The sequence below is a fragment of the Hippocampus bargibanti genome, linkage group LG12, assembly GCF_051943395.1.
Source record: "Hippocampus bargibanti isolate YZ-2025 linkage group LG12, ASM5194339v1, whole genome shotgun sequence".
Lineage (NCBI taxonomy): Eukaryota > Metazoa > Chordata > Actinopteri > Syngnathiformes > Syngnathidae > Hippocampus > Hippocampus bargibanti.
The window spans coordinates 2,006,788-2,025,125 of record NC_142745.1 but is presented as its reverse complement, the minus strand read 5'-3'; the positions used below and the strand labels follow the sequence as shown (position 1 = coordinate 2,025,125).

The following is an 18,338-nucleotide window of genomic DNA, read 5'->3' as shown; positions in this document are numbered from 1 at the left end:
GAACCCGTTCATTTTCTATTTCAAATGGTACACGACAAAAGACACGATTCTTACAGATAAAACCAAATGGATTTTATTGAAATGTCTTCTATATTTTCAGTTGGGCAGGATCAGGTTTCATCCCAAAATTCACTTGATTCCCATTTTTTTCTTTGTCTTGTTATTTAATATAAGACTTTTTGATGAATCCCCTCAAATAAGAGGTCACAAGAATATTTCAAGCTCCCATATTTTTTTTTTTTTTGGGGGGGGGGGGGGGGGGGGGGGGGAATGAAAGCATGTCTTTGGTTTGTGGGGTTGACATAGGTGTCCAAATGTACAGAATGTAAAAGCCTTTTCATTCTGCATAGTTTCAGTACAATGAAAACACCACGCCCGCTGCCAAACCTCAAACATAAAAGTGGTGATTTGGTCTCATCAACAAGGAAATTGTGATTTTTTTTTTTTAACCACCAACCGAAAAGGCATTTTTGAAGGAATGGAATCTGACTCGTCTGATCATTGGTCAATAACCTGTCAGTTTTTAAGGACAACCGACGTCTCCGGACAAGTTGTGTCCATAATTTGTAAAATGGCTTCAAATGACTTCTACTGAGCGCCTTTGACAAAGATTCCACCACATATTTTACCTTTTAAAACTCGCGCTGAGTATTCCGGAAGTCTTGTTTTTGAGTTGGTGACGAGTCCATACGTGACGTCACTGAAGGAACGCCCCTGACCGAAAAAAGGACACATTGTAGCAGTCCTTCCATCACGTCAATGCATTTTGCTGTACTTTGGTCTGAAAACTTTGTGTTGCACCAAAAAGAGCTAGAAGAGGGCGACCAAGCTCCATGTAAGGAATTTATCAGTCTGTGGAAACGGGCTGATTAATTCCTCACACGGAGCTAGGTCGCCATTTTCTGCCTCTTTTTTGGGTGAGAGATTTCCCCCCAATGTTGTCTCAAAATGGCACGGAATAAATTCTTTAATCGATTGCAAACACGTATGCTTTCCTCTTCAGAACTATTTGAATCATATTCATAACTGGATGAGTAACAAGAAAGCATATTCTCCGAATCTGAAGCCATTGTTTTGATTTTCGAGCAATGCAAGACGTCTTGGCGTGACGTTACAAACTGGGGGCGGGACTTTCTGAAACTGGCCACTTTGCGGCTCAATTTTTTTTGCAGATTTTGGACACTTGAAGTCATTTTTCTTGGTGTTTTGCATTTGACTAAAAATATCATCCCGCGTGTTTTGGGTATTTTAGATGCTATAAAACGTTTTTCTGATGTCAGTTAGGAAACAAAAAAGTGATGTTGTTTGTCCTTTAAGGGCAAAGAGTTCCTCTCGCTATTTGTAGCCGGGCGGGGGGAAAGTGATGACGATTGATTGACAGGCACCCGCGAGAATATCATTTTTTTTCCGATTTGAAGCACTATGGAACAAAATAACCTCAGCCGCCATTTCCCAAACAGAAATTCTACTCCATGCAGGTGAACCAGAAAAGTATATTTAATGACCAAGATTCAAACACAGGTTTTGTAAACGTTCCCTTGTCAACAAAAATATGTTGTTGTTTTTTTCTTTTCACAGAATGCATTCATCAGACACCACTATGAAGCATCAACGCTGGTCAGAACTCAAAGCGATCCAAAAAAATTACATCTGACCTGATAATACACGCTTGTCCTCTGTTGGATGACCTTAGCGAAGAAGCCCAAAGCGCAAAAAGGCAAGTCAAAACCGACACATTTTGTAACTCCAGCCAGATTGATCCCGACCGAGTGTTCTGTTCTGGCTGGTTAAACACGATAGCAGCTTTTTTTTTTTGTTTTTTTTTTTTCTCCCGCCCCACATATCTCATTTCGTCATTATCATAGCATAATTAGCTTAGCCAGTTCATACTTCTATTTCAAGGAATAATTGATCGATTCTGATGTAGTTTTGAATGATGCGGCTCAAGTGTTCCAATGAAATGACATCGAACTCGATACACGGCACTAATGACTAATTAGGGGCAAATTGATTGCCTGAGACAACTATACTTCCAGTTTCCTTGAAAGGCAGGATCTTCAGGCTCATAGCATTAGTTGTCTTACCAAGGGAGTTAAGGCAATTATGCTATGATGGAAGATTCCATTCAGGATCATAGTACACGAACTAACTAAATCTAACTAGCAGAATTTACCAAGACTTAATGACTGTCAATGTTCGGGATCGACCGTCTATTCATACCACAATTGTTCAGACTATTTTTTTTAATTTTTTTTTTTTTTAATGCGTGGCGAGCTGCCCGGAATGGCCTTGTGCGCCAGCGCGTCTGATTTTTAGAACGAGTGCGTTGAATTTTCATTGTAAAGGTTTGGCTAATCGCTGTACTGTGATCGAAATCGGCGTTCCGATCGGAATCTGGAAAACTCGGCCTTTTATAGAGGCAGAAAATTCCTCAAAGACATCAAAGCTTACGTCGAACAACTCAGTTTCCATGATTGGAGCATTCAAATTTGGCGCCCAACAACTTTTATTACCGTAAGACAACTTTTATAGTGACAATCAAACCCATTCTGAGCTCATAGCAGTTCGGCTATGATTCCAAGGCGCTAAGACGATTATGCTAGGAGCACGCGGGGCCGACCTCGGGCTTGGCTGGTAGAATATCTGTCTTAGGCTCTTAATTAATTAATTATCAAACTCAATGATTTGACGAGGACTCTAGTTATGAATGTTCAATAACGATGACTGATATTAATCAAAAATTGAGCACGAACCGCAGTTCGCGAGCCGAATTAGACCCCCGGGAGGTGTGCAAACATGGCTAGGCTAATTATGCTATGATTGTGACGATTTTCGGTTTTCACATTTTTTTTTTGTTTCCTCCACCCCTCTTTCAATCTCACACAATCATCCGAACACGCACTCGTGCAGTTTGTAACACACTTTCCAGGCTTCACATCCCTTCTTTTTTTTGCTTCTGACACACACACGCACACATGGCCGTTTAGCTTGCAATTATAGTTCCCTACTAGACTGTACCAAAAGGGTTAACCAACACCCTAAGGCACCATCGACATTATCACTCTTGGTGCGCATGGGGGGGAGGGGGGGGATACATTGACCTCGTGTCACATGACCCCCGTAACCCCCAAAGCAGTATGAGGAGACAGCAGTGAAGCAAGAAGGGAGACATTTTGATGATATCTGGATGTGTATGATGTGCAAAATGGCTTCCCAATGTCAAAACATATAAGGCCCATAACTTGTTTTTGCATTGTTTACTAAAAAAAAAAAAAAAAAAAGTTAAATCATCTGCAGACTCATTTGCACTAAAAAGTCCCAAAAATAAATAGATCTTATTAGTTTTTTTTTCTTCCTTAAATACAAGTCAATAGTTTCTCTTCAACTCAAAAAAAAATACTTCTAAATTTATGTGAGATAAAGTCCTTCGAAATGAAAGAAGAGATCACATGTCCACCGATACCTACTTGCTCTTTATGCAGCCCTAAGTTGTGGAAAAATCCACACGGCCTGTGAGAGGGGAAAAGGTGATTGCCCCCCCCCCCCAATAAGGGGCTCATAACTGAGGGCCTTAAATAGGATTCAGAACATTTTAGGCTCCGACGCAGCCCGCGGAATCAAAACTTGGAAAGGGATAGGAATGAAAGGAGAGACATGGGGATAAGAGCAAATAAGGAATCGGAGAAAGAGATACCAACCGTGGGGGCGGGGGGTAATAAATAAGAGGCAGTTAGACCCCTCCCCCATCCCCCGTCCCCCCGTCCCGGTTGGACGCTCCATTCACAATACTGATCAGTGATGTGGCGAGAGGACTCTCAGCACCAAGGTTGGGCTGGTCGTTGGTCGAAATCGGCTATCAGACGCTTGATGTGCGCCAGCTTGTTGTGCAGGTACTCGCAGCGTTGCTTGTCGCCGTGGTAGTTGGGGCTGTGCTGGAATCGCAGCAGATATACATCACGTCAGAGCATACATAACCCGTAATCCAGAGATAGACCGTAATCTGGCGACCGGGACTCTGGTTTAGGAGTCAGGGTAAGGCCTGATTTTGTAAAATGGTTCGGGGGTAATGGTACGAAGGGTGGGTCGCATGGCGCCATGTCTCGTCTACGTAGTCAACGTTTGTGCTTATGACTTAAAAAAAAAAAAAAAAACGACACCTTTCCCCCAAATAATGCAAGATCACGTCATATTTCATAGCCGGTGCATTTACAAAACAGGAGTTGCCAGCGGAAACTTGTGTTTTTGTAATTAGTGATGTCATATGCGACAGGTGCTGCTGTATTGGTTAGCATTCATGTCTATTTGATTAGATTTTTTAACATACCAGGCGGTTTAAAAAAGATATATATCGATAGATAGAGAATTGATAGCGATAGATAGAAATAGATTGAAATATCAATACATAGAAAATCGATAGATAACGAAATATCAATCGATAGAGATATCAGTAGATAGATATCAATAGATAGAGAGACATTGCTATCGAGAGATAGCGACAGAGAGATCGATAGAGATATCGATATTGATAGAAATATCGGTAGATAGAGATATTGATAGATATAGAGATATTGATATCGAGAGACAAGAGATAGATAGATAGCAACAATGAGATCGATATTGATAGATAAAGATATCGGTAGAGGGAGAGATAGAGATATTGATATCAAGAGACAGAGATATCGATAGATAGCGACAAAGAGATCGATATAGAGATATCAATATCGATATCGGTACATAGATATCGATAGAGAGATACTGATATAGAGATATTGATATCGAGAGACAGCGATATCGATCGATAGCAACAGAGAGATTGATAGATATCGATAGAGATCGATAGATAGATAGAGATATCGATATTGATAGATAGATATCGATAAAGAGAGAGATATTGATAGAGATATTGCTATCGATAGAGAGAGATACCGACAGAGAGATTGATAGAGATATCGGTAGACAGATATCAATAGAGAGATATCGATATAGATATCGATAGAGAGATATCGATATTGATAGATAGAGATATCGGTAGATAGATATCAATAAAGAGAGAGATATTGATAGATACAGAGATATTGCTATCGAGAGAAAGATATCGATTGATACAGACAGAGAGATCAATAGAGATACGGTAGATAGATATCAATAGAGAGATATAGATATTGCTATCGTGAGACAGAGATCTCGATAGAGATATTGATATTGATAGATCGAGAGACATTGCTATCGAGAGACAGAGATATCGATAGATAGCGACAGCGATCGAAAGCGATATCGATAGAGAGAGATCGCTACAGAGATCGATCGACCGATCGAAAACAAAAAGAGAACGTGAGACACACACGTTTACATGAAAACAAAAGGCAGCAATGGGGAAGAAAAAAAAATCCCATCCAAACCCAATTCTAATGAAGTTGGCACGCTGCGTAACAAATAAAAAAACAGAACGCAATGAAAAACAATTGTTATCCATTTGCACATGAACTCGCTTGCCTTTGTCAGATATTCAACGTAAAATAAGTTGAACACCATTTGCAAATCATTGTGCATAGATTGATGGGGAACACAACGTTGCCACTTCATCGGAATCAAATTTGTATTTTCTGATCAGTTTTACATAAAAACGGTGAGATTCAAATGTACCTGTGAGCCTCGAATTCTAATGCATACGTTATTTTCAACTGCTTACCAATCAATATCCATTTCATAAGATTTTCATAACATTGATTTAGTCGCTTACTTGTTTCATCTTTTTGTACTCTTTCAAGACTTCTTCTTGCACCTTCTAGAAAACAATAAAAACAAAATAACTCACATGATCCGGCCTCTACTCGTATCCAACTGGTAGTATTTGACAAAAAAATAAATCAAGAAGAAAAAGATGACCTGATACTGTTTGGTGCCTGGCGGCAACTTGCGGCACTTGGAATCCAGCTGCGTGAAGCGGCGCGTGATCTTCTCCACGCGGGCGTGCAGCGAGCGATACTCGTCGTACTCGGCGTTGAAGTCGTTCTTGTAGCGCTGCCTCTGGTCGGCGGATACCAGCGCCGTGTATTTTCTACAAAAGTCATGGTTGGCGAGGGTGTGATGTGATATGCACGGGCATATCTTATACAGTGGGACCTCGGTTAACGAACCCCTTGGCTTAACGAACGTTACATTTATGAAAATTTTACCTTGGCAGACAAACTATTTTTCGGGATACACTCGGAGCTGCCACAATGACTGATGTGTCGTTCGCGAACGAGCCCGTTCTCCTAACAAGAAAATGGTGGCCACTGTTTTTGTCCTCTATTCCCCGCCCCCAGTCGTCGGTTAAAGCCACGTGATTGGTCAAGAACGCAGCAGTGAGGGGAGGTGGTTTAAACATTAAAGAGAGGCAGACGACCGTGACAGAGTTTCAACTTTGATAGTTCAAAGGCAGTGTAGACTGCAAGGTTAAAATATCCCATCAATCAGGCTCCACAAACAACCCGCACAAGCCATCTGTACACTTGATGCAAAAAGCTATCAACCCAGCTAAACAGATCACAATTGATGAAGAACTAGATACAATTATCACAGAGAAAGCACCTACAAGCGATCAAGATGGTGAAAGAAGAAGGCTACGTTCCTCATCGAGTGTTTAATGCTGAGGAAACCGGACACTCCATTCAATCAAGCCATTAACGACCATCACAAAAGTAAATAAAATGACTTTATTGTACAGTATAGTTTATTTCGTTAATTATAATACCCTAGCACATTTATTATACATAAAATAATGTATATTTTGTGTAGTTTTAAGGCTTAGAAAATTAGAAAATTATGTTTTATGGGGATCGGGGAACGGATTATTCTCATTTTAATGGTTTCCTATGGGAAATTAATTTTTGGGATACACACTTTTCGCCTTACACACTCTGTCTGGGAACCAATTAAGTTCTTAAGCCAAGGTCCCACTGTACTGTCATATCATATACTGCTTTCATGTGATATGGTGCCGTTTGGAAACTTACATTTCATAGTCGGGGGCCTCGATGGTGGATGAGAATGCAGTAGAATGGCCGTCATTCTTGTCTTTTTCTGGGGAATCTGAAAAAAGAAAGTTTTGATTTGAATATGCATTACTTGATGACTAATTTGTTGGCATTGACAATCTGGTCCAACCCGTCCGTCGTCCCTTCAAAGCATTTGTCCACATACATGTGGTCAACGATCATACTTCACTAAGTGATCCGCCGCCGCCATAATCAAGTTCTATTAAAAAAGAAAGCAACCAGACGAAAGCAACGAGAGCTGTATTGCTTTTCTCCGGTATCTTATTGTTTTATGTGCAATTAAATGAATTAGCTGTGGGTGTTGGCTAACCATTAAAATGTTGAACTCTTCAAACCGAGGCACTACTTTTTTTTTCTGCACACGTGACGGCCACATTTTAACTCTGCTTTTGAACTATCAAAATTGAAATGAAAGTTGTCGTCTGCCTGTCTCTTTAATGTTTAAACCACCAGGCTTTACCCGAACGTGGCTTTAACCGAAGAGTGGGGACGGGGAATAGAGGGCAAAAACAGTCGGCTGCCATTTTGTTGATCGAAGAACGGGCTCGTTCGCGAACGACAATTCACTCATTGAGGCAGCTCCGCGTACGAAAAATATTCGTATGCCAAGGTAAAATGTTCATAAATTTAACGTTCGTGAACCGAGAAGTGGTATGACTGTATGCAATTGGGAGCCATCTGATTTCACAAAACGCACCTTGACATGTGTCCGGAGCTTCTTTCCTTTCGTCGTCAACGTTTTGCCTCTTTTTAGATTTCTGACTTTCCTTCGCTTGCTCGATGACACTCGGAGAAGTGTTGCCACCCCTTTCTGTCCATTTCCCTTTGTCCCGTTGGCGATCCCTGTCTTTGTGCTTTTTGGATTTCTTTTTGAACTTCTTGTCGTCGCCGTTGGGCAAGGGGGGGCCGCTGATCACAGTGGAGGTAACAGTGAGGGAGGTACATGGCGGAGGGCTCGGCGAGGCAACCGGCGCGGTCGCCGGGATGGCGGGCTGATAACGTTGCAGCAAGGCTCGCTCCGATGACGAGGAACTCGGCGAAGGCTCCCTGCAGGAGGAACTCTGGTCCACGGGGAGGTCCTGGGTGCCGCAGCCCTCCGGCGTGCTGGGGGAGTTGGAGCTGGAGGCCGGGCTTGGCTGCTGGTGAGACGGCGCCGGCGGGTGAGAGGGAATGGGGAGATGGCTTGGAGGACCCAAGATGACACCGGAGGGCAGAGAGGAACATTTGGCGCCTGAGCTTTCGTCATCCTCGCGGCGTTCTGACGACAAGGAGGAGGATGAGGAGAAAGATGTGGCCGGCCCACGATTGCTGAGATGAGAGATGCGGGCTTTCTTTGGCGCCAAAGGATCTATAAAGTCAAAATCCGACTGGCGCTTCTGCAAAGGGGAAACAGAGCGGGATTTATGTCAAAGGCGGGAGTTGTGTGTATGCTTACGCTGTGCGAGAGTGTTGGTCAAGTTACAAAAAAAGTACCCGAGGAGGTGAAGGTAAACTGTCTTTAGGAGAAGTGTTGGAAGAGGGCGCTTCTGCGGAAAGACCTAGTTTGCTGTTGAAGAAGGAAAAAGGTGACGTGAGAGGGGGTGAAAAAAGGGAATTATTAGGGCGAGGTGATGTGGCGAAAAAGCAAATGACTGCAACAAGCTATTGTAGCATTAAGAAATAAAAAAGGTTTTAGTTTGATGTTAACTTTGGCCTGGTGTGAAATCCCACGCGGAATGTGCTACACAGATAAAAGACTTCTTCTTTTCCTTTCGGCTTTTCCCTAACCAAAATCCGGTCCTCGAGGGCCGCCGTCCTACATGTTTTCCAAGTCTCCCTGTTGCAACGCACCTGATTCAAGGGAATTGGCTCAATGGACACACCTGATTCTAATGATCAGATCATCAGTAAGTCTGACATGAGCCCGGTCGGTGCCTTGAATCAGGTCAGTTGCAATAGGGAGACTTGGAAAACATGCAGGACGGCAGCCCTCAAGGACTAGAGTTTGACACCACTGCCTTACGGGGTCGCCACAGCGAATCATTGTCCTCCATTTGCAGAGGTTTGATTCACATGTTTTTATGCCGGATGCCCTTCCTGACACAACCCTCTGACCGACACAATAAGACACTGGCTTGTGTCACGTTGTGGCGACAGAACAAGCAACTCAGATAAAAGACTATTGTTTGATTTACTGTAGCTAGCCCACAATTCAAATTGTCAGCAAACGTCCAAGCAATCCGAGAAATTACCGAGTCAGGATGCGCTCCACCTGGATCTTCTCATCTTCCGAGTAGCCAGGCCAATCCCTCCGGACGTCACGGTAAACAAAGTCCTTCAGTGAATACGTGTTGTCTTTGGGGTTAAGGATTGCCACCTGTATGGTGGAAAAGACAAAAAAAAAACGAATGTTCAGAAACTGCTCGGACAATCAACTGAGCTAAAAGGACCCACTCGTCCGCTTGACTGTACCTGTTGCAGGGTGGTCCCCAAGGAGTTGCGGTCCTTCTGGTTGATGCCGTCCCGCTGCAAACGGGCCAACACTTCGAGCTTTTTGTAGGACCGCAGCGCTAAAAGGTGAACGATGCGGTCCCGAAAAGACCGCTGGGAGACCGGGTTGTTGGAAAGGCACTTGCGGATGGTGTTGGCCGGGTTGATGGGTGTTGATCGCTTGCGCTCCGGGACCACCTCGGGAGTTGATAGGGCCGGTTTACGGACATGGACTTGTTTCCCTAGAGACAAAGAGGGTTTATTGTAGGAGCTACTCTCGATGCCATGACGATAGCGACGTTGGTGAAATATGATCTTCCTCGACCGCTGCTATTAACTCGTCTTCCATCACCGTAGCTTATAAAAGTTTTACAGTCAAGGCTCCAAGAAGAAACTGCAGCGACTTGGTTTGGAAAAAGTGATTGGAGTAGAAAGGTTCTCGCGGATGTTGCCGAGCTTGGCGCTTATAGGCATGATGAAATTCTAAAGCTCTTCAGGAGATTAAAGGTGCGTGAGAGGAAACACACCCCCCCCCCCCCCCCGCCCTTCCGTTGTGTCAAAAAGCAGGGAATGAGTGGTAAGATTCTGATTATTTAAAAGAAAAGAAAAACCCTTGACTGGGTGGTGCTCAAACTATGGTTCACGGGCCGAATGTGGCCCATCTCTGCATTTTGCTCGGCCCTCTGAACAATACCAGAGATGCTTACAAATTTTGTTTTCTGTCTGGCCGGGCGATTGAGACTTGTAGATGTATAGAAAATTCTATTCTATCCTTCTGGAGTGTGTGCCCGTTCGGAAACCTCTCCCTCCAAAATAAAAATAAAACAAATTAAAAAACCTTACAAAAATGATTAAATAAAATACAATTTGTGATGCACTCCTGTAAAAAAAAATAGAATAAAATGGACTAATGACGAAATGATTAGTTCAGAAGAAAAAAAATATTGTTTTAATGGCTATTTACTTCATAAATCATGCCTGTCAAGAGCGCTATGAAAAAAAAAACAGTATTTGGTTATGTGTGGCTTTTTGGATATCAAACTTTGATGTGTAGACACCTGCCTGCGATTTCACACTTTATGTGACAAAATGGACCCCCGGTCAGAGAAGGGAAAAGTTATTTAGCCCCCACAGGAAAAAGTTCAGAGACCCTTGCCCTCAACTGTAGCCAGAAATGAAGAGGTTCAAAATGGATTGGCAATTCCACAAACAAGCCACTCCTAACAAGTTTTTATGTCGCTGTTCACTCCCATTCTTGCCGTTTTCAAGCTAATTTATCCCCAGAGCCCTTTCAAACAAGTCGGAGGAGTTTTCAAGCTTGTTTAGCAGATCGTACGCATTGCTCTTAAACGACGGTGCTGGTAGGACCATAAACCAAATGTGCTTCGTCCTGAGTGCATGGACAGTGGAACCTTGATTTAGCATAGTCATACGTCTGCGTGTGCTTAGCGCATTTGTTTTTTCCAACCCTACGTTACAACGAGGTGCCATGGAGAAAGGTATACGGTACCAAAAAAGTCTGAACGGTATAACACGGAGAGACATGTACACAACTGTGCCCGAATAAACAGCCCCAGATAAGAAGACTGAGATAAGACGTGCCATTTTGGAGTTTTGTCGCTATAGCGACGCTAAGCTAATATGCGTGATTTCTATTCGATCGCTTTTGACGGGAACGTGGCCCTTGATGACATAGCTTGCCGTTGAGGTGCATTTCTTATTCGAACCTTAGTCTCTCCGTCGGTAACAAGTACTTTTTTGTTCTTCTTCGACACAAAGCAAACAAAAAAAATTATAATAAAATAAACATTAAAATAATACAAATATGTATGCAGAGACAAACACGCCTCCCTGGTTTTCTATTTCACAGGTCTTGTGCATTTAAATGCGGCAAGCATTTGTTCTCGCCAAGTGTCGCACGGGCTGCTTGCGTTTCCTCGTTAATATTTAGTCATCTTATCATAAAATTGAAAAAAAACGACAGTCAAATCAAGTCCCGATCAAAATGTCAGCCTGCGTCGGAAAGCATATCGGCGGCGGCGTCTACAAATAATGACATCGCCATCTTGATTGCTCGACTGCTCAGAGTTTAAAGCGCCCAAGACTGCAATGTCTGGAATATGTGGGGTATGTCTGGAAAAGGCACAATAGCACCTGTACAGAACAACCAAATTCCGTCGGCCTCCATAGCATCCTTGAATAGCTCCAGAAGACACTTCATTTATTTACCAGCGAGTCAATTTCAATTTTGGTTAAGATATTTCCCAAAAGTATACATTTATAAATGTGTATATGTCATTTGTGCATATCGATAAAAGGTTTCGTCAGCCGTCATCTGTACTTCTTTGAAGGTGTCGGACGTTTCGCTTCTTATCCAAGATGCTTCTTCAGCTAACTAAAGTCTTACTGGTAGTATCGGCCCATTTTATAGGGCCGATACTACCAGTAAGACTTTGTAGTATCATCCCATATTATAGGGCCGATACTACCAGTAAGACTTTAGTTTGCTGAGGAAGCATCTTGGATAAGAAGCGAAACGTCCGACACCTTCAAATAAGTACAGATGATGGCCGAAGAAACCTTTTCATCGATGGACCACTCCTATACGACTGAGAGCTTACACAGACATATGTGCATATGCCAAAATTCTTACTTGTATGACGGGAAAGGGTACATAGAGCCTCCGAAAATATTGAAGCATTATTGTCCTTGTCCCTCCCTAGTCGAATGACTAATATTCATCTTTTATTAGGTTAACCGTAAACACGCCCAGACATGTTTGCAAACAGGAAGGGAGCCATTAACCACGGACCAGACTGCTTGTAATGGCTACATGCTTGAAAACAAGCAGCATTTGGCAGGTGTCGCTGAAACACCAACATCTCGGTCTACCTTTGGCCCTTATAAGTCCGACTGTTAAATCTCGGAAAGACCGTGACGGCAGAATGGCTTCATTAGTTGACGGCAAGCGCTTCGAATTGAGTCAGGAAAGTCTGCTTTAACCTCTGGAGCCTCTGAAAAGGGGCGGAAGAGCAGATGATAGACTGTGGGGTCAATCTGACATCTGTAAATATAAAATCTACAGAGACCAGGCTAGTTTTTTTTGGCAGCGTAATTGAGAGTTTTGAAAGGGCCTTGCCTCTGTACTGGCCTCCGGGTTTGATGACTTTGGTCCCACGTTCACGGGTGTCCTCCACAGCCTGGGTCATGCGCTCCCGGGTCACCTGGTAGGAATCATTCGTCGCACATATTGTGACCTTGTCCTGTACCGTCGCCAATAACGCCAGCTGAGAGGCCCCTGAGCTGGAGAGACAAAAAGGAACGTGAACAAAGCGTGTGGCAGGAAAAAGAAGGGGGAGTCCGTCGTTACCTTGAAACGTATTGATGGATGCAATCAAAGCTTCCCTGAGGGTTGTCTTTGCCAACATTGGATAGGTAGAAATCAAAATTGTGGGAGGTATCGGTGGAAGAATTTGTCCTTGGTATTTTAATGCGCTGAAAGAAAGAAAAACATACCATTTATTTTACAAGGTCCAACGTGAACCAGGGTTTGGTTTGGATATCAGACTAAAAGGAGGAGTAAATGTTTGTCTTGGTTAATCCAAACGTTCCAAGACACTGAGCCAATTGTAAGGTACGCTTGCTGGCGTCACAAGTGCATTTGCATGTGTCGTGGTTTTGGTGATACACCCGAGCATTATTGAAACTTTCACATTGAAACATTTAATAGCTGGGCGGAGGATCGACCAGATCGCACCTGAACAAGTGAATCTCACACCTTGTGTGCGCGAGCTTCACCTGTTCCAGGGATGTGTACCATGTGACAGACAAATGCTTTGCAATTTCAGCCAGCCGATTGGTGCTAAGATTATCTCATTTATTTGTGGGGCGAGAGGTAGAGGAGGGAGGGGGGAGACAGAGAGAGAGAGATTTTAATATCAAGATTTATCACATTATGAGTTTTGTGAAGCACCACATCAAGATGTGAAAACTGTCAGGTGTGTGCTTCAGTGTCAAAAGGGAAAACTGAACACCACAATCTTTTTTTACATCGATTAAAAAAAACGTATTTACTGATCTATGTGACTTTTCTAATGACTGGACTCGATCGGGAATTAAATGCTTGATGTAATTTGGAGTATTTGCGTCCCACGTCACGGTCTCTTTGAACGTGTTGTATAAATACTCTGTGAATAAGCACGACCCATGTTTAGTTACCGACTGCTTATAGCATAGATTAGTGCTAAAACAGAAGGAGGTAAGCAGATAATTAACTTGACTAAGCGAGACTATGAATATGTGAATATGCGCTCTTACAGATACCACGTGGGATTTCTACATCAAAAGAAAATATTCTGATGACTGAGTCATTCTTACCCCTTGGAGTCCCTTGAATTGGATTGTCGGCTGCAAAGGGGAAACGTTCTGCAAACATTAAAAGGGTGGGGAGCGGGTTAATCCTGTGCAACATCAAACAATTGTAAAATGTAGTCGGGAGAACTTTTCGAGTCGAGTTAGTGGGGGGACGGACGTAAATTCAGGAGAAGCGGCAGCAAATTTGATTGACGCGGAGGAACACCAAACATCTTGATGCAACAGCAGCAGAGCCTTCGGGGCCCGTCGCACCAAGAAGACCACGCAACAAAACAGTTCTCCACACTCTGCAATTTAGACAACAAACTCCGACATTAGGTGTAATACTACATCTTCTCAAAGCAAAGAGTTTGTTTGCCAGAAGCTATTTCGGAAAAGCTTGTCGTTTTTAATGTAGGTTTTAATGTGTAATTGGACCGCTGTCGACAGCCACAAATATGCGAAGGCTTCACTGCTGCATTACAGAGACGACAGAAAGCCACTGGGACTCCCGGGGTCGCTCACAGCTGCCACAAAGACTTATGTCAACCAGTTTTCCGAGGAACGTGCGTTTCATTTGACAAAAATCATCTCTATATGACCTGCCCCCTCCGACATGGTCGGATATGCGTATAGCTTTTATGGGACAGAAGGATCCGTTTCGTGGTTGTTTTCACTAGTACTTTCCAATCCACTGACTGACTCCTTCCCCCACTCGTACGCAGACCAACCAGTTCTGGTCACATTTTAGATCACCACAGAAAAAAAAAAACAAAAGATAACCAATCTCCGCAGCATGGGTTCAGCTGGAACACACGTTGCCCAGAGGGCAAGAAACAAAACGCAGGCAGGTTTGGCTGCTCAGTCAGCAAGAGATGGAAAGCACATAGGGTGCGCACACACATCACCGCATCCAATTTGGTAGGGAGCAGTACCCACTACGCACAAAGAATTCCTTCAACCGAGCAATGACCCTGTTTCGTCACATTTAAAGGGCTGGAATGTTGAATTGTTTTCTCTCCAACGTTTGACCACGGGAGTAAAAATCCCGATTGTGTCTCATGTGTGACCTAAATCGGTGCTAAAAAGATCACTGAACACTCCACTCAGCTCGGGTCCACACTGACAGGCTCCGATAATGTTATGTAACAGTTTTGTTGTTGCCAAAAGTCGAGTTCAGGTAGATTTCAAGCATCCACAACTCGGTGAGGTAACACTAAGTGTATGGTTCAAGATTAGCAAATTAAATATATTGACACTTGGCCAGTGTTCCAAATTTAACCTAAATAGCACACTGAGTTTTACCAAAATAGCACACCAAGTTAACAAATTCTAACTTCTACCGAGAGCTGCGGCAGTTGTACGTCCTCAACATTTTGTTAAATTGTAATTTAGCATAAACATACCCTCATTGTTAACTAAATGCGGAATAAGACAGATGATGATGCACAGATAAGATAAAGGCGACTCGCAGCCTTCTCTTCTCCCGACTTGCAGAAGAATTTCAATGACTCAGCAAACAGCAAATTCCAAATATTTTCCAAGTAAACCCCAGGGGTCATCCACGATCATCAGTCTTGCCTACAAAAAAAGTGCCACTTTTATGAGCCTCGCGCTGCCTGGTTGTCCATCTTGTTCTGCAACATCGATTATTAAAAAACTTCAAATACAAAACTGAACTTTTGCTGTCAAAAAACGACATTGTCAAAAGTAGAGCCAGCAGTAATTTACACTATGGGCGACTTCATGGCTCTTTGCAGCGATGAATTCAAATAAATTAACACTTGTAAATAGTTTTCTTTTTCTTTTCAAGTTGTGTTTGTCTTATTTTTCTCTGGCGACGCCCTGGCGTTAATGATATTAAAAGTTTTCAAGACTTGTAAAATCACATGAGCTTGTCTATGGAAATAGTTCAAAAAATGAACTGCTCGTCTCTGTGATATGTCCTGCACAGCACTAAAGCCTTCGCGAACAGACCGCTAACGAAAGCTTTTCAGAGTAATTTCCTTCGTGAAACCACTTTTGTCAGTTCCCAAAACTCAATCCCCACAAACGTGCAAAGCCCCACGCACCGTTCGCCGTTGACAAATCGCGCGACCCAAGTCCAAAATCGCTCGACATTTGAGCGTTTACTTTCGCTGCCAACGAGCCGAGCTAACCGAATAGCTTGAGCGGTGCGTGGCAGTTGGGCTGTCCCAGTAAAGTGTCACTGGTCAGTCGAGTGTCATTTACCATAAAAAAAAAGACGACAATTCACTCACCTGACAATTTTGGTAACTCTCTATCGCCCTCAGCGCCGTTTCGGTCAATTTGACGTGCAGGACTGTAACTCTGCCGGTGCTGTGTTGGCCACAATTTAATCCGTACCTCCCATCCTCGGAGAGCGCCGCCATGTTTAGCAAAGCTCCACCATCGTCCCTCTGAGGCAAAGAGCATTTAGTACACCGGCTCCCCTCTCAACCCTAAGCGGCCCGGGGAGGGACTACAAGCGCTCTCCCTCTGGTTGCCTCCTCGCGATTGGTTGCTACTTGTTCGCTTCTGCTGCCTCACTGGCCTGTAAGTTTCAGAATTAAGTTAACGCTTTGTGCTTTTTCTAATTCCGTGGGGTACGTGAGCAATAATTACCCTTTGCTCACCGTGGCACCGGTGTTTCGAGCGATTTCTAATACAGTACAGTGATACCTTGGCTTACGAACTTCATTGGTTCCCAGACAGTGTGTGAGGCGCAAAAGTGTGTATCCCCAAATTTAATTTCCCATAGGAAACCATTAAAATGCGAACAATCCGTTCCCAGGTCCCCATAATACATAATTTTCTACTTTCTAATTTTCTAAGCCTTAAAACTGCACACAATATACATTGTTTTATGTAAAATAAATGTGCTATGATATTATAATTAAAGAAATAAACTTTACTGTATAATAAAGGGGTTTTATTTACCTTTGTGATGGTCGATGGCTTGGTGGAATGGAGTGGCCGGTTTCATCAGCATTGAACACTTGATGAGGAACATAACCTTCTTCTTTCACCATCTTGAGGAATGATCCCTTGTAGGTGCTTTCTCTGCCTTAATTTTATCTTGTTCCTCATCAATTGTGTTCTGTTTAGCTGGGTTGATAGCTTTTTGCATCAAGTGTACAGATAGCTTGCGTGAGTTGTTTGTGGAGCCTGATTGATGGGATATTTTCACCTTGCAGCCCACACTCTGCCTTTGAACTATCAAAGTTGAAACTCTCTCACTCTGCCTGTCTCTTTAATGTTTAAACCACCTCCCCTCACTGATGCATTCTTGACCAATCACGTGGATTTAACCGAAGACTGGTAGCGGGGAATAGAGGACAAAAACAGTCGGCTGCCATTTTGTTGTTAGAAGAACGGGCTCGTTCGCGGACGACACATCACTCATTGAGGCAGCGCCGTGTACGAAAAAGTTCGGATGCCAAAGTAAAGTTTGTATGCCAAGGTAAAAATTTCATAAATGTAACGTACGTAAACCGAAAAGTTCATAAGCCAAGGGGTTCGTAATGGTCAGTACGTCCACGGTCAATTGCACTCACTCCCAAACATCGATGAACATGTTAAAACTCATTCTAGCTTTCTTGACTGCTTTGGGAGTGACACTACACGCATTAGGCCAGACTCTGCTATTACAACAAATGCTATCAAATCTGAATCATACTGACTCAAATGCCAAAGAGTACAAGTGAGTTTTGAGGTGGGTTTTAAAGATGGGCAGCGAGGCAGCTTGCCAAATGTTCAGTGACAGGTCATTCCAGAGAGTGGGACCAGTAACGGAAAAGGTTCGATCCCCTGTGAGCCTCCGTTTAGTTTTTGGCACGTCTAATAATGTCTGGTCTTTTATTGCAACGTCAAAAAAAACCTGAATAACTGTATTGTTGTGCTTTTCCACAGAATGCCACGAAACAGAACAGATGCAACCAGAAAAGCGACAACAAGCAACAGAGCGATATAGAACGAATCCGCCGTGTGGAACCGTTTTGACAGATGTAATGAAAAAAAGGTGAGTAACAAGAAAAAGTAAAAACACTCAAGTCAACTTCTGTAAGGGGAGCAAAGTATGGATGTGAAGAAGAAAACAAAAACAACAACAACAACAAAGAGGCACACGTTAATACACAACACACAGAAAAGCACATATGGAGCTGTGGTGGAACATTTCAGCCAAATCAACCGGAACAAATCAACAAATTAAAAGACCCCAGTTTACGGAAATTAATCATATTTTTATTTTCTACTGTTCAGCAAGTCATGCATCGTTGTATTTGATGTAATATTTATACACCCATTACGCTTAACACGCAACCGCGATATGATGATGTGCTTTCCTTTACTACAAGTCATAATATGAGGTATGCACAAAGGGCATCAACCCCACCTCCCGAGAAGTGAGTTGCATCTTTACTATCAGCTCGTAGCAGCCCCCCCCAAATGCAAGAGATTAGGGTGGTGTGTTCT

General features: G+C 43.1%; 1 protein-coding gene and 1 long non-coding RNA gene across 3 annotated transcripts in view; one reads left to right on the top strand and one right to left on the bottom strand.

The window, feature by feature from the left end:
- Window positions 1-258: 258 nt before the first annotated feature.
- Window positions 259-16,299, bottom strand: ell2 (elongation factor for RNA polymerase II 2). Its single transcript, XM_089011028.1, has 12 exons — window positions 16,124-16,299; window positions 13,887-13,934; window positions 12,880-13,004; window positions 12,649-12,812; window positions 9,492-9,751; window positions 9,272-9,396; window positions 8,514-8,586; window positions 7,738-8,416; window positions 6,999-7,074; window positions 5,887-6,058; window positions 5,741-5,785; window positions 259-3,932 (listed from the first exon to the last, which is right to left on the bottom strand). The coding sequence occupies exons 1-12, from the start codon at window positions 16,253-16,255 to the stop codon at window positions 3,816-3,818; spliced, it is 2,016 nt and encodes a 671-aa protein (XP_088867154.1). The 5' UTR covers window positions 16,256-16,299; the 3' UTR covers window positions 259-3,815.
- LOC148889938 (uncharacterized) overlaps window positions 263-18,338 on the top strand; it is a 42,444-nt gene continuing 24,368 nt past the window's right edge. For both annotated transcript variants that reach the window (XR_016116717.1, XR_016116716.1), the window contains exons 1-2: window positions 263-1,717; window positions 17,775-17,883. This is a non-coding gene — a long non-coding RNA (uncharacterized LOC148889938). The remainder of the gene's footprint in view (window positions 1,718-17,774; window positions 17,884-18,338) is intronic.

Excerpts from the sequence above, each read along its gene's own strand:
- ell2 (XM_089011028.1), bottom strand. The coding sequence starts at position 16,255 with ATGGCGGCGCTCTCCGAGGATGGGAGGTACGGATTAAATTGTGGCCAA. Across the intron at positions 8,587-9,271 it reads GTGGAGCGCATCCTGACTCG|CAAACTAGGTCTTTCCGCAG; the intron begins GTAATTTCTCGG and ends CTTCTTCAACAG. Across the intron at positions 3,933-5,740 it reads AGTACAAAAAGATGAAACAA|CACAGCCCCAACTACCACGG; the intron begins GTAAGCGACTAA and ends CTGCGATTCCAG.